Raw genomic sequence first — 14,322 nt, 5'->3', positions numbered from 1 at the left:
CTAGATCCTTCACTTATTCTGAATTTGAAAAATCACACATCAGTTCCTAGACCCATTTTTATGTAATTGGATAGCACTGCCAAATGTTGCTGACAGTTGGAGTGACAACATAAGTAGTCTAAAAGTCATTACTTCTCTACTTTCTTGGTCTCTGAATATTACTTTTATCTTCTCATAATACTAGAAGTAGTATTATTAGAAAAACAGCATTTATTATATAGGGATCCCAGTGTTTTATACCCAAATATACACACTTGTTTGTTTTTCTGTATATGTTACTTTTTTTACTTTCTGTCGATGTAGGTACTGAAAAGTGTATGGATATTAATGGGATTTCAGAGGATTGTTATGATCTCAGAGGACCTATGTTATGATTTCAGAGGACCTATGTTATGATCTCAGAGGACCTATGTTATGATCTCAGAGGACCTATGTTATGATTTCAGAGGACCTATGATCTCAGAAATCCTACTGAGTTTTGTTTGCACTGTGTTTGAAGCCTAGAAACATTTGAAGCCACGTTACAGCAAGAAATTGTAAGAGCTAAATTTTGAGACTTTAGGGATAAGTATCTTACAGATCAAATTCTAATTATTGAGGTTAGTTTGGGCTGAATTCTTTTGAAGCAAAAGTGACACCCAGTGGTGAGATTATCAACTAATCATAAGTATACCAGAAGGAGGGGAGGAGGTGATATTTTAAAAAATCTACAAAATATAGCCAGACCCCATCTCTACAAAAAATGAAAAAACTGTGCATGGTGGCACATGCCTGTAGTCCCAGCTACTTGGAAGGCTGAGGTGGGAGGATCACTTGAGCCCAGGAGTTCAAGATTGCAAAGAGCTGTGATGGCACCAGCCCTCCAGCATGGATGACACAGCAAGACCCTATCTCAGAAAAAAAAAAAAAAAAAAATTAACAAAAAAACCCCAAAACACTACAAAGTAACATTTCATTAGTATTGCAACAGGGTGAATTTTTTTTCTACTGAAATATCTGCCAGATGATGAGTGTGACGATAGTAAATAGTCATTTTACTTTTTAAAATGTGATCTGTGGATTGCGATTTAAGTCATAGCGAAATTGTTAAGGTCAATTCAGTGAATGATTATGACCTAGAGTTGTCGTACTACGTGGGACACTGCCCTAGGAGCTTACAAGTTTACATCAATTAAAATAGAAAAACATCATGTGTAACTTAGAAATACAATTAAAAAGTATGTAAGTGTATATAATTTTAGGACTGGAAGGGATCTTAGCATTCAGATAGCTTTTACAAGTTAGCAAACTAAGAGAGGAAGTACCCAAGAAGATTACTTAACGAGTAAGAATCAAAAGTTGACTAAAATCTACATGTTTCTGTTCTCAGTCTGGTACTCTTTCCACTGCTCTGTTAGGCTTTAATTTCCTGCTTTCTTTGATTCCAAATACTTTACAATTTTTCGCTTAATATAGCTATGGTCCATATGAGTCGTTTCTTGTAACAGAATAATCACTGTAAATTAATTTAACTCATACCCTTTTCCCATTCAAGTTAAAGATAATGCTTCTATTTGACAATTTTAGCTATCAGATTTATACATAAATATAATTCATAAGAGTGCAACAGACTTTTTAGGTTCTTTAATGCCAAAAGTCATAACATTTTTTGCCATAAGACTTAACAAAAGTCACAAATTATGATACCCAGGGCAGAAATAATCCTTTAGAGTTGCTTTCCTGTGAAAAGTTCTTTTTTCCCTCAGGCTGGATAAGATGGTTCACTGCCATCTGTGTTTACTCAGAGCTCCAAGCTCCTAAGCACAGAGATTGTCATTTCTGCTGTTTTTAAGTAGTCTTTGGTGTAAATGATGTTTTGTTGTGTTGATTTGTTTGGAAAAGTTTGACCAGGATCTTGAGTTGGGATGCCCTTCTATGATTGATACATACAGAGAGAATGTATTCCCCCCATCCCCACTGAAGAGAGATCTCTTGAAGCGAACACAGTGAGTTGGATTTTTCTTTTTTCTTGAGGAACCTGGAATGACAACTTGTTATTTTTATTCTAAGGTATATGTCTCTGAAATACTTCTTGGTCAGATACTATTATGAATGTTTTCAAAAATGAGATGAATCATAGTCTTGAAGTTGCAAAATATCTGATTGAATATGTTGTGTGGCCTAGATTATGCTATACACTGTGGGGAAATAGAAGCCGTGATTACTCCTTGACTTTGATAACTATATAATCTTGTTGGAGAAATAAGATAACATGCAAGAAACACCTAAATAATCCCACTAGTCACTCGTGGGTGATTTATGCGGACTCTACAATTTGAGAACCACTGTGCTAGATAGAAAAAAATCTGAAGACAAGGAGACCAGTTAGGAAGATGCTATAGTAAACTTAAAGTGAGGTAAGAAGTCTAAAATTGGGACTTGGAATATAGGAATGAAGGTGAAAGTTGACTGCCAGAGGTATTCCAAAGGAAAAAATAATTGCAGAATATATTGGTAAATAAGAAAGAAAACTATGAAGTATTTTAGCTGTGAGAAGACGTAAGTGGAGTTATTATAATGGATTGAAGAACGTCAGTTGAGTAGAAAGATATGAAACGTATGTCAGATAGGAAATGATGGCAGTACATCCAGGTAGACATGATAACAGGTGTGAACGGAGCCAGGGGAGCCTCCTCTTCCCAGGGAAGTAGTGAGTGAGTGAGTGACCCCGGCGACCCACACTTCTCCTTGGATCTTTGCAACCCACGGGTCAAGAGATCCCCTTATGAGCCCACTCCACCAGGGTCTGCAGCCTGATACACAGAATTACGTGGAGTCTCAGCAATGCAGCCGCTCAGATACACATAGAGCCCTGGGAGCTTTAGATACCCAGGTTTCCCATCAAAAGCAACTGCAACTCCAGCCAAGCGGGATGTTAGACCCCTGTACATACCCCTAGGAAAGAGGCTGAATCCAAGGGATAGAGCAGTGATAGTCTGTAGGCCCCACTACCATGGCACCTTGCAGGATAAGACCCACTGGCTTGGAACTCTAGTCAGCCACTGGTAGCAGTGTTACACCTCTCTGAGGTGGAGCTCCCAGAGGGAGGGATGGGCTGCCATCTTTGCTGTTTTGTAGCGTTAGCTATTGTTGCCTTTAGTGCAGCCACCTGATGGAAAAGTGCCCAAACTGCTTTTTTATGCAGGTCTCGGACCCTGCTTCTCAATGAGTGGGGGATCTCCCGACCAGGGTCACTAGTCACTCTTGTTGGTGTTTTCCACCTGGCAGTGGTTCCAAGCCTCCCTGGGACAGAGTTCCCAGGGGGAGGGATCGGCTGTCATCTTTGATATTTCACATTCTTAGCCGTTGTTGCCTTTGGGCTCTAGGGAGTCTAAGATGGTTAGGGACTGGAGTGGTCCCCTGGTACACAGCTCTAAGGAGAAGTGGCCAGGCTGCTTTCTCATGTGGCTCCTGGATCTCGTTTCTCCTCACTGGGTGGAATCTCCCGACAGGTCTACAACCATACCTCCACCAGTGTTTTCTGGCCAGCAGTAGTTTCAGACCTCCCTGGAATGGATCTCCCAGAGAGAGGGATGGGCTGCCAGCTTTGCTGTTTTGCAGCTTTAGCTCTTTGCCTTTGGGATCTGGAGAGTCCGAAGCAACTCTCGAGGAGACCCCCATCACAGCACAACTGCTCTATGAAAAAGTGGCCAGACTGCTTTTTCACGAGTCCCTAATCCCATTCCTCCTCAGTGGACAGGGCCTTTTGACCAGGGTTTCCAGCCATCTGCACCAGTGTTTTTTGACTGGCAGCAGTTTCAAACCTCCCTGGAACAGAGCTCCCAAAGAGAGGGTGGACCACCACTTCCGCTGTTAAGCAGCCTTAGCTGTTGTCTTCAGGCTTTAGAGAGTCTGAGGTGACTAGGGGCTGGAGTGGACCCCTAGCAAAGCATGGCTGCCCTATGGAAAAAGCCAGATGGCTTTTTTTTGTGGGTCCCTGATTCTGTTACTCCTCACTAGGTGGGATCTCCCAACCAAAGTCTCTAGCCACCTCCTGTTAGTGTGTTCTGCTGGCAACAGGTCTGTGCCTCCCTGGGACAGAGCTCCCAGAGAGAAGGGCAGTCCTCCATCTTTGCTGTTTCACAGACTTCCTTGTTGATATCTTCAGGTACTGGAAAATTCAAGATGAAAAGGGATTGGAGCAGACCCCCAGCATACTGTAGCAGCCCTATGGAAAAGTGGCCAGACTGTTATGTGGGTCCCTGATTCTGTATCTTCTCACTGAGCAGGTCCTTCCAACCTGGATCTCCAGCCATCCCCACCAGGGCCATCAAGCCAGTAGCAGCTCTGTTACTATCTGGGACAGAGCTCCTAGTGGGAGGGATGGGTTGCCATCTTTGCTGTCTTGTAACCCTCACCCTTACTGTCTCCAGGCTCTGGAGAGTCTGCAGGGACCAGGGGCTGGTACGGATGCCCAACACAAAACACCCACCTCCGAAAAGTTGCCAGACTGTTCTCCATGCAAGTCCCAGTCCTCACTTCTCCTCCTTGGGCAGGGTCATCCAACCTGGAACTCTAGCACAACTACCCTGACCTTGGCTGACCACTTCAATCAGAGGCAGCCCAGCAGTTAAAGGAACGCCCCCAAGCAGAGATGGAACTATCAGACAGAAGGAATCAACTGAAGAACTCTAGCAACTCAGATGGTCAGAGTGTCAACTCACATGGCCACTAGTTCTCCAACAAGGGTTCTTAACCAGGCTGAGTTGACTGAAGTGACACAAATAGAAATCAGAATATGGGTAGGCATGAAGATCATCAAGATTCAGGAGAATGGCAAAACCCAATCCAAGGAAACTAAGAATCACAATAAAACAATACAGGCACTGACATATGAAATAGCCAGTATAAAAAAGAACCTAACTGATCTGATAGAGCTGAAAAACACACTATAAGAATGTCACAGTGCGATCACAAGTATTAACAGCAGGAGAGAGACCAAGCTGAATAATCTCAGAACTTGAATACTGGCTCTTTGGAATAAGACAGACAAAAATAAAAAAGAATAGAAAAGAATGAATAAAACCTCCAAGAAATATGAGATTATGTAAAAAGGCCAAATCTACAAATCATTGGCATCCCTGAAAGGGTTGGGGAGAAAGCAAACAACTTAGAAAACACATTTCAGGATATTGTCCAAGAAAACTTCCAGCAGGGACTATAGAGAACAAGATTCTACACAGGAAGATAATCCCCAAGACATATAATCATCAGATTTTCCAAGATCAAAATGAAAGAATATTAAAGGTACTTGGAGAGAAAGGGCAGGTCACCTACAAAGGAAACCCCATCAGGCTAACAGCTGACCTCTCAGCAGGAACCCTTCAAGGCAGAAGAGACTGGGGACCTGTAATCAACATTCTTAAGAAAATCTTCAACCAAGAATTTCATATCTGGCCAAACCTTCCTCAATAAAGGAGAAATAAGATCCTTTTTAGATAAGTAAATGCTGAGGGAGTTTTAGATAAGCAAATGCTTGTAAAATGGAGACCCATCTTACAAGAGATCTTGACAGGAACACTAAATATGGAAAGATGGTTACCATGATTCTGCTGAGAGAGAGCATAAAAAAAAAAAGATAGTTACCAGCCAATACAAAAACACACTTAAGTACACAGATTAGCCACACTATAAAGCAACCACACAAACAAGCCAGCCTAATAACCAGCTAACAACACAATGACAGGATCAAATCCACACATATTAATACTGACCTCGAATATAAATGGGCCAAGTGCCCCCATTTAAAAGGCACAGAATGGTAAACTGGATGAAAAAGCAAGACCCAGTGATATGCTGTCTTCAAGAAACCCGTCTCATATGTGATGACACCCATAGGCTCAAAATAAATGGATGGAGGAACATCTGCCAAGCAAATAGAAATCAGAAAAATGCCGGAGTTGCAATCCTAAGTTCAGACAAAACAGATTTTAAACCAACAAAAATAAAAAAAGACAAGGGATTACATAGTGGTAAAGGGTTCAGTTCAATAAGAAAACCTAACTATCCTAAATATATATGCACCCAACATAGGAGCACCCAGATTTATAAAGCAAGTTCTTAGAGACCTACAAAGAGACTTACACTCCCACAAAATAATAGTGGGAGACTTCCACATTCCACTGACAGTATTAAATCATCAAGGAAGAAAGTTAGCAAAGATATTCAGGACCTGAACTTAACATTGGACCAGATGGATCTGATAGACCTCTACAGAACTTTTCATCCAAAAACAACAGAATATACATTTTTCTCATTGCTGCATGACACATACTCTGAAATTGACCACACAATCAGACATAAAACAATCCTCAGCAAATGCAAAATAACTGAAATACCAAACACACAGCACAATAAAAGTTGAAATCAAGACTAAAAATATAATTGCTCAAAACGATGCAATTACATGGAAGTTAACCTGCTCCTGAATGACTTTTGAGTAAATAATGAAATTAAGGCAGATATCAAGAAGTTATTTGAAACTAAGAGAACAAAGATAAAGCATACCAGAATCTCTGGGACAGCTAAGGTAATGTTATGAAGGAAATATATAGCACCAAATGCCCACATCAGAGAGTTAAAAAGATCCCAAATTAACAACCTAGCAGCACAACTAAATGAATTAGAGGACCAAGAGAAAACCAACCCAAAGCTAGCATTAGAGCTGAACAGAAGGAGATCAAAACATGAACAGCCATTCAAAAGATTAACTAATACAGGAGTTGCATTTTTGGGAAAATTGATAGGCCACTAGATAGACTAATGAAGAAAAATGAGAAGATCCAAATAAACACAATTAGAAATGACAGAGAGGATGTTACCATTGACCCCACAGAAATACAACCAACCATCACAGACAACTATGAACACCTTTCTGCATACAAACTAACAAACAAACAACAAACAAACTAACAAAGCTAGAAGAGATAGATAAATTTCTGGAAACATACACCTTCCCAAGACAGAACCAGGAAGAAGTTGATATCCTGTACAGACCAATAATGAGTTCTGAAATTGAGGCAGTAGTAAATATCTGCCAACCAAAGAAAGCCCAGGACCAGATGGATTCACAGCCAGATTCTACCAAATGTTCAAAGAAGAGCTGGTACTGTTTCTACTTAAACTATTACAAAAAAAAGAGGAGCGGCCGGGCGCGGTGGCTCAAGCCTGTAATCCCAGCACTTTGGGAGGCCGAGGCGGGTGGATCACGAGGTCAGGAGATCGAGACCCTCCTGGCTAACACGGTGAAACCCCGTCTCTACTAAAAATACAAAAAACTAGCTGGGCGCGGTGGCGGGCGCCTGTAGTCCCAGCTACTCGGAGGCTGAGGCGGGAGAATGGCGGGAACCCGGGAGGCGGAGCTTGCAGTGAGCCGAGATCGCGCCACTGCACTCCAGCCTGGGCGACACAGCGAGACTCCGTCTCAAAAAAAAAAAAAAAAAAAAAATAGAGGAGCAGGAAATCCTTCCCAAATCATTCTGTGAAGCCAGCATTGTCTTGATAACAAAACCTGGCAGACACACAACAATGGAGACTTTAGGCCAATATCTTTGATGAACATTGATGCAGAAATACTCAACAAAATACTTGCAAACCGAATCCAGTAGCACATCAAAAACCTAATCTACCATGATCATATAGGTTTTATCTCTGAGATGCAAGGTTGGTTCAACATGTGCAAATCAATAAAGGTGATTCATCACATGAACAGGACTAAAGACAAAAACCACATGTTTATCTCAATAGATGTAGAAAAGGCTTTTGACAAAATTCAACATCCCTTTATATTAAAAACTCAATAAACTAAGTATTGAAGGAATATACTACAAAATGTAAGAACCATCTGTGGCAGACCCACAGCCAACATCATACTGAATGGGCAAGTTATGGAAGCATTCTCCTTGAAAACCAGCACAAGACAATGATACCCTCTCTCGCCACTCCTATTCAACAGAGTATTAGAAGACTGGCCAGAGTAGTTAGGCAAGAGAAAGAAAGAAAGAGAGAGAGGAGAGAGAAGAGGGAGGAGGGAAAGAAAAGGGGCATCCAAATAGGAGGAGAGGAAGTAAAACTATTCCTGTTTGCAATCGACATGATTGTATGTTTAGAAAACACCCAGAGTCTCAATCCGAAAAGCTCCTTCAGCTGATAACTTTAGCAAAGTTTCAAGATACAAAATCAATGTACAAAAATCACTAGCATTCCTGTACACCAACAGCAGCCAAGCTGAGAGCCAATCAGGAACGCAATCCCATTCACGATTGCACAAAAAGAATAAAATATTTAGGAATACAGCTAAACGGGGGTGAACAGTCCCTAAAATGATGATTACAAAACACTGCTTAGACAAATCAGAGATGATACAAATAAATGGAAAAGCTTTCCATGCTCATGGATAGGAAGAATCAATATCATTAAAATGGTCATACTGCCAAAAGCAACTTATTGATTCAGTGCTATTTCTATCACACTACCAATGGCATTCTTCATGGAACTAGAAAAAATACTTTTAAAATTCATATGGAACCAAAAAAGAGTCCAAATAGCCACAGCAATATCCTATGCCAAACAACAACAACAACAAAAATGTGGGCAGCATCATGCTACCTGACTTTATACTATAGGGCAACAATAACCAAAACAGCATGATATTGATACAAAAACAGACACATAGACCAATGGAACAGAATAGAGTAACCAGAATTAAGGCCTCACACCTACAACCACCTGATCTTCAACAAAGCTGACAAAAACAAGCAATGGGAAAAAGGACACCCCATTCATTAAATGGTGCTGGGATAAACGGCCATACGCAGAAGATTGAAACTAGACCTGCTTACACCATATGCAAAAATCAACTCAAGAAGGATTAAAGACTTAGATTAAAATCCAAAACTATAAAAATGCTGGAGGACAACCTAGGCAGTACCATTCAGGACATAGGAACTGGCAAAGATTTCATGGTGAAGATGCCAAAAGCGGCCGGGCGCGGTGGCTCAAGCCTGTAATCCCAGCACTTTGGGAGGCCAAGACGGACGGATCACGAGGTCAGGAGATCGAGACCATCCTGGCTAACACGGTGAAACCCCGTCTCTACTAAAAAATACAAAAAACTAGACAGGTGAGGTGGCGGACGCCTGTAGTCCCCGCTACTCGGGAGGCTGAGGCAGGAGAATGGCGTAAACCCGGGAGGCGGAGCTTGCAGTGAGCTGAGATCCGGTCACTGCACTCCAGCCCGGGTGACAGAGCGAGACTCTGTCTCAAAAAAAAAAAAAAAAAAAGATGCCAAAACCAATCACAACAAAAGCAAAAGTTGATAAATGGGTTCTAATTAAGAGCTTCTGCACAGCAAAAGAAACTGTCAACAGAGTAGACAGGCAACATACAGAATGGGAGAAGACATTTGCAAACTATGCATCTGCATCTGACAAAGGTCTATCCAACATCTAGAAAGAACTTAAATTTACAGGATAAAAACAACTCCAATCAAAAGTAGGCAAAGGAAATGAACAGGTCATTTTCAAAAGAAGACATACATGTGACCAACAAGCATATGAAATAAAGCTCAATATCACTGATCATTAGAGAAATGCACATCAAAGCCACAGTGAGATACCATCTCACACCAGTCAGAATGGCTATTAAAAAACAAAAAAATAACAGATTTTGGCAGGGTTGTGGAGAAAAGGGAATACTTATACATTGTTGGTGGGAGTGTAAATTAGTTCAACCATTGTAGAAAGCAGTGTGGTAATTCCTCGAAGAGCTAAAAACAGAACTACCATTGGACCCAGCAATACCATTACTGTGTAAATATACCCAAAAGATTATAAATCTTTCTGCCATGAAGACACATACATGCATATGTTCATTGCAACACTATTCACAATAGCAAAGACATGAGAACCTAAATGCCCATCAATGGAAGACTGGATAAAGAAAATGTATATATACACCATGGAATACTATACAGCCATAAAAAAGAATGAGATCATGTCCTTTGCCAGGTACATGGATGGAGCAAGAGGCCATTATCCTTAGCAAACTAACACAAGAAAGGAAAACCAAATACTGCATGTTTTCATTCTCGTAAGTGGGAGCTAAATGATGAGAACACGTGGACACAAAAGGGAACAACAAACACTGGGGCCTACTTGAGAGTGGAGCATAGGAGGAAGGAGAGGATCAGAAAAAATAACTTGGGTACTAGGCTTAGTACTTGGGTGATGAAATAATCTATTTACCTATAAAACAAACTTGCACATGAGTTTACCTATAAAACAAACCTGCACATGTACCTCTGAGCGTAAAAAAAGTTTTAAGAATAAAGAAATGGACATAAAGAGTAGAAAGGAAGTTAAAATTATCATTCACAAATGTCACTGCATGCATAAAAGTCAAATCTGTCAAACTGTTAATGTGTATTTTTAAAATTTCTAGATACAAAGTCAAGTAACAAATACCAGTTATTTTTCTTTACACACACAATTAGAAGATATTTAAATGCCATTTACAATAGCATGAAAATACATAAAATACCTAGGAACAAATCCATTGAAAGATGTTTATGCCTTCTACACTGAAATACAAATACTGCTAAGAAAAATTGAAGAATGCCTAAAGGGAAAACTGTACCATGTTCATGACTTGGAAGATTCAATATTAAGGTGTCAGTTCTTCCCAAATTTATCCATAAGTTGAATGCAGTTCTAATCAAGAGCTCAGCAGGTTTATTTGTAGAAATTAGAAAGTAGATTCTAAAATTCATCTGAAAGTACAAAGGACTAGAATAACCAAAGCGATCTTGAAGAACAATAAAGCTAGAGGACTTAAAACTACCAGGTATCAACACCAAATATAAGCTACAGTAATTCAGTGTGGTATTGGCATAAGGATAAACAGGCAAATGGAACAGTAGCAGAAGTAGGTTTACATTAAAGGTACCATTGCATTTTGATAAGGAGGCTTCTTCAAATAGATAGTAGTGAGTCAATTGATTAAACTCAACCTAACCTCACAACATAGATAAAAATGAATAAAGCTTCTAGATGAAAACTTGGGAGAAAATTTTAGGGTCTTGGGATAGTAAAAGTAAGCAGGATGCAAAAAGTTCTTACTATAAAATACATGATTGATGTAATTGATTTTAAATTAAAAGCTTTTTATTAAGGGATACTCTTAATAGAAAATGACACCACAGGCTGGAGAAGGTCAATCTGCAATACATATGTATCTGATACACGATTCATATCTTGAATATATAAAGAACTACAAATCAGTAGGAATCAGGTTACTCAAAAGTTTTAATGGACAAAAAACTAGGATGGACACTTCACAAAGAAGGGATATCCAGATGACTAACATGCATAAGAAAAGGTGCTCAGTACCTTTAGCTATCAGGAAAATGTAAATTAAAACTACGGTGAGATACTGTATTTCACCAAAACAGGATGCAAAAACTAAAAGACTGACCATACCAAGTATTGGCAAAAATGTGGAACAGCTAGAACTCACATATTCCTGGTGAAAATGTAATTGGTAGAACTGCTTTAGAAAACTGGCAGTATCTACTAAAGCTAAAACATGTATACACTATGACACACTCATAGGTGTATACTCAAGAGAATGAGGTACTTACATCTGCCAAAAACTTGTTTAGGAATGTTCATAAAATATGATATCCCCAGACTGGAAACAATTTAAATTTTCATGAACAGGAAAATGGATAAAATGTGGTATATTTGTACAGTGGATGACAGCATTATAGTGAAAAAGAAGTGCTGTGACAATACAACACCCATGGCTTAGTCATATAAAATGCTGAGAAAAAAGTCCAGATACAAAAGAGCATAAATTTATTATTTCTTTCATATGAATGGGTGGATGGATAGACAGATGGACTCCTTAACTACCTATAAATTCATAAATAAATACTTCTGGTGATAAAGGCTAGAAGAGTGGTTCTTTTGCCAGGGTAGACAGGAGCATAAGGAAGCCTTCTGGGATGTTGGAGGATGTGGGACAATCAAAGCATGAGAAAGAATGCTCGTGCAGAGTTATTTGTAATAGTCCCAACTGGAAATAATGCAAATAACCCTTGATGGTATACTGAGTGAATATACTAGACTATGCAGTAATCATAAGTGGAATATAATATGTGGGAATTAATGAAGTATATCTGTAAGTAACAAATCTCACAATGTCGAGTGAAATAAAGCCAGTAATAAAAGAGTAAATACTATGATTGTATGTATATGAGGTTCAAAAATAGGCAAAAGTAAACTATACTTTTGGAAGTAAATTAGTTGGTTACCTTTTCAGAGGATGACAGGCCTAGTGATTGGAAGGGGGAAAGGAAGGGGCCCTTCTGGCATGGCAGTACTCTTGACCTACAAGGGAATCATGCCAGCATTTGTTTTGTGGTTTTTCATTGAGCTTTACATTTATATTCTATTCATTTCTCTATAAGATTATACTTCAGTTAAAAAAGAATTCAAAAACAAATACCTAAAAGGTTTGTAGTGACTAAATGAGTTTTAACATCATAGGTGTTTTTCTATTAAAAAACAAAAGACCTGTGTATAAAAACTGAAAAAAAAAAAAAAACAAACTACTTTTTTCCATATACTCCTTTTGCATTTTACCTGGGCTTTTCCATATTATTTAATCAAACCATACAATATTTACTTAGAAATTTTTTCCTTTATATATTGTAAAGTTTAAATTTTTTCCTTTTAAGATTTAGAAAGGCAACTTTTAAACAAATGCATCCATATCTATCTTAGCTTTCTGATCCTTCAGTTTATTAATTTTGTAGTAATTTATAAATTACAAACATGCTTGTAATTTTTTTTTTCTTTTCTTTTTTTGAAACGGAGTCTTGCTCTTTTGCCAGGCTGGAGTGCAGTGGCGCAATCTCGGCTCACTGCAACCTCCGCCTTCCAGGTTCCAGTGATTGTCCTGCCTCAGCCTCCCGAGTAGTTGGAACTACAGGTGCCCGCCACCACGCCCAGCTAATTTTTGTATTTTTAGTAGAGATGGGTTTTACCATGTTGGTCAGGATGGTCTCGATCTCTTGACCTCGTGATCTCTCTGCCTCGGCCTCCCAAAGTGCTGGAATTACAGGCATGAGCCACTGTGCCCGGCCCCGGCCCCCACCTTTTATTTTTATTTTTTTAAGATGGGTTCTTGAGTGGCACAATCATAGCTAACTGTAGCCTTGAACTCCTAGGCTTAATCCATCCTCCTGCCTCAGCCTCCCAAAGCACTGGGATTACAGGCATGAGCCACTGTTCCTGGCTTAGTTCTCTTAAACACATGCTATCTTCTGGGACAATGGAGAGCTCATTATTTCTTACCAGATGTAAAGGCAGACTTGGTAGTAAAATTTGACTCCTTCCCTTTGTAGATTTTTGTATTTGCAGCAATTATTGATACCAATTTTTTTTGTTTGGCATTCATAATTGTCACATTGAGAATATTAGATAGATCTGTGGTTTATTATCTTTGCAATTTTCAGAAAGAGCCATGTCTACTAATCTTTGTTTCTAGTATTCACTGAAAACATTCATATCTAAATACAGTTTTTGGTGAGTAAAATATTTTCTATATAGTTTTGTTCAAATAAGAGATTATGTATTAACATACTTGTTCATATTTCTCTTTCTCTAGAGAAAATCTCTCCATGAAAACAAATTGAAAAGACTACAACAGAAAGTAGAAGTCTTGGAGGCAAAGAAAGAAGAATTAGAAACAGAAAATCAGGTGTTAAATAGGTAATGTGTTTGTATGTGTATCTACCCCATGTGGTTATTTTGAGGTCATAGAACTTTGTCTCTAAGTATAACGTACCTTCTTTTCTTTTAAAATATACATTTAAAAGAGTTCTAAAACAACTTGATAACTCCTAATGTACTATCCTTTTTTTTTTTTTATCCCCTAACTGTGTTCCTTTAAACCAAAAGGTCTCTATCACATGCCAGGACAGAAAGTGTCACTGGCTTTGGTAGCAAGGAGTGGTGTTAGTTCTTGCTGCTGAGACAAGACAGTTGTAGCTATTGCATAGTTCTGAAAATTGTGGCTACAACTTTGAATCAAAGGTCAGTTTTGGTTTCCTGGTGTGGAGATATTATTGAGCTTTTGTAGTCACATTCAAGCACATCTGATAATCAGGATCATCAGCATTTTTAAAGCAGAGATTTGTCATATTAAGTTGTTGGTAGTGGCATTATATGACACATTTGATTCAAGTTAAGAAAAATCTTTCTAATGGTGAATTAGTGG

At 39.1% G+C, this 14,322-nt stretch overlaps 1 protein-coding gene across 9 annotated transcripts in view; it reads left to right on the top strand.

Annotated features, from left to right (window-relative positions):
- Positions 1 to 14,322, top strand: part of CEP83 (centrosomal protein 83) — a 192,538-nt gene that overhangs the window by 126,794 nt on the left and 51,422 nt on the right. For 8 of the 9 annotated variants that reach the window (XM_030939510.1, XM_030939512.1, XM_010383920.2 and 5 more), the window contains one exon: positions 13,711 to 13,814. In XM_030939510.1, the coding sequence (XP_030795370.1) occupies positions 13,711 to 13,814 (104 nt within the window). Of the gene's footprint in view, positions 1 to 303; positions 709 to 13,710; positions 13,815 to 14,322 lie in introns of those variants that run through there. The other variant, XM_030939511.1, reaches the window with a different exon arrangement.

Source organism: Rhinopithecus roxellana, chromosome 10 (assembly GCF_007565055.1).
Source record: "Rhinopithecus roxellana isolate Shanxi Qingling chromosome 10, ASM756505v1, whole genome shotgun sequence".
In the NCBI taxonomy this organism is placed as follows: domain Eukaryota; kingdom Metazoa; phylum Chordata; class Mammalia; order Primates; family Cercopithecidae; genus Rhinopithecus; species Rhinopithecus roxellana.
Note: the sequence above shows the minus strand (reverse complement) of the source record. Positions and strands in the feature narration are given on the sequence as shown.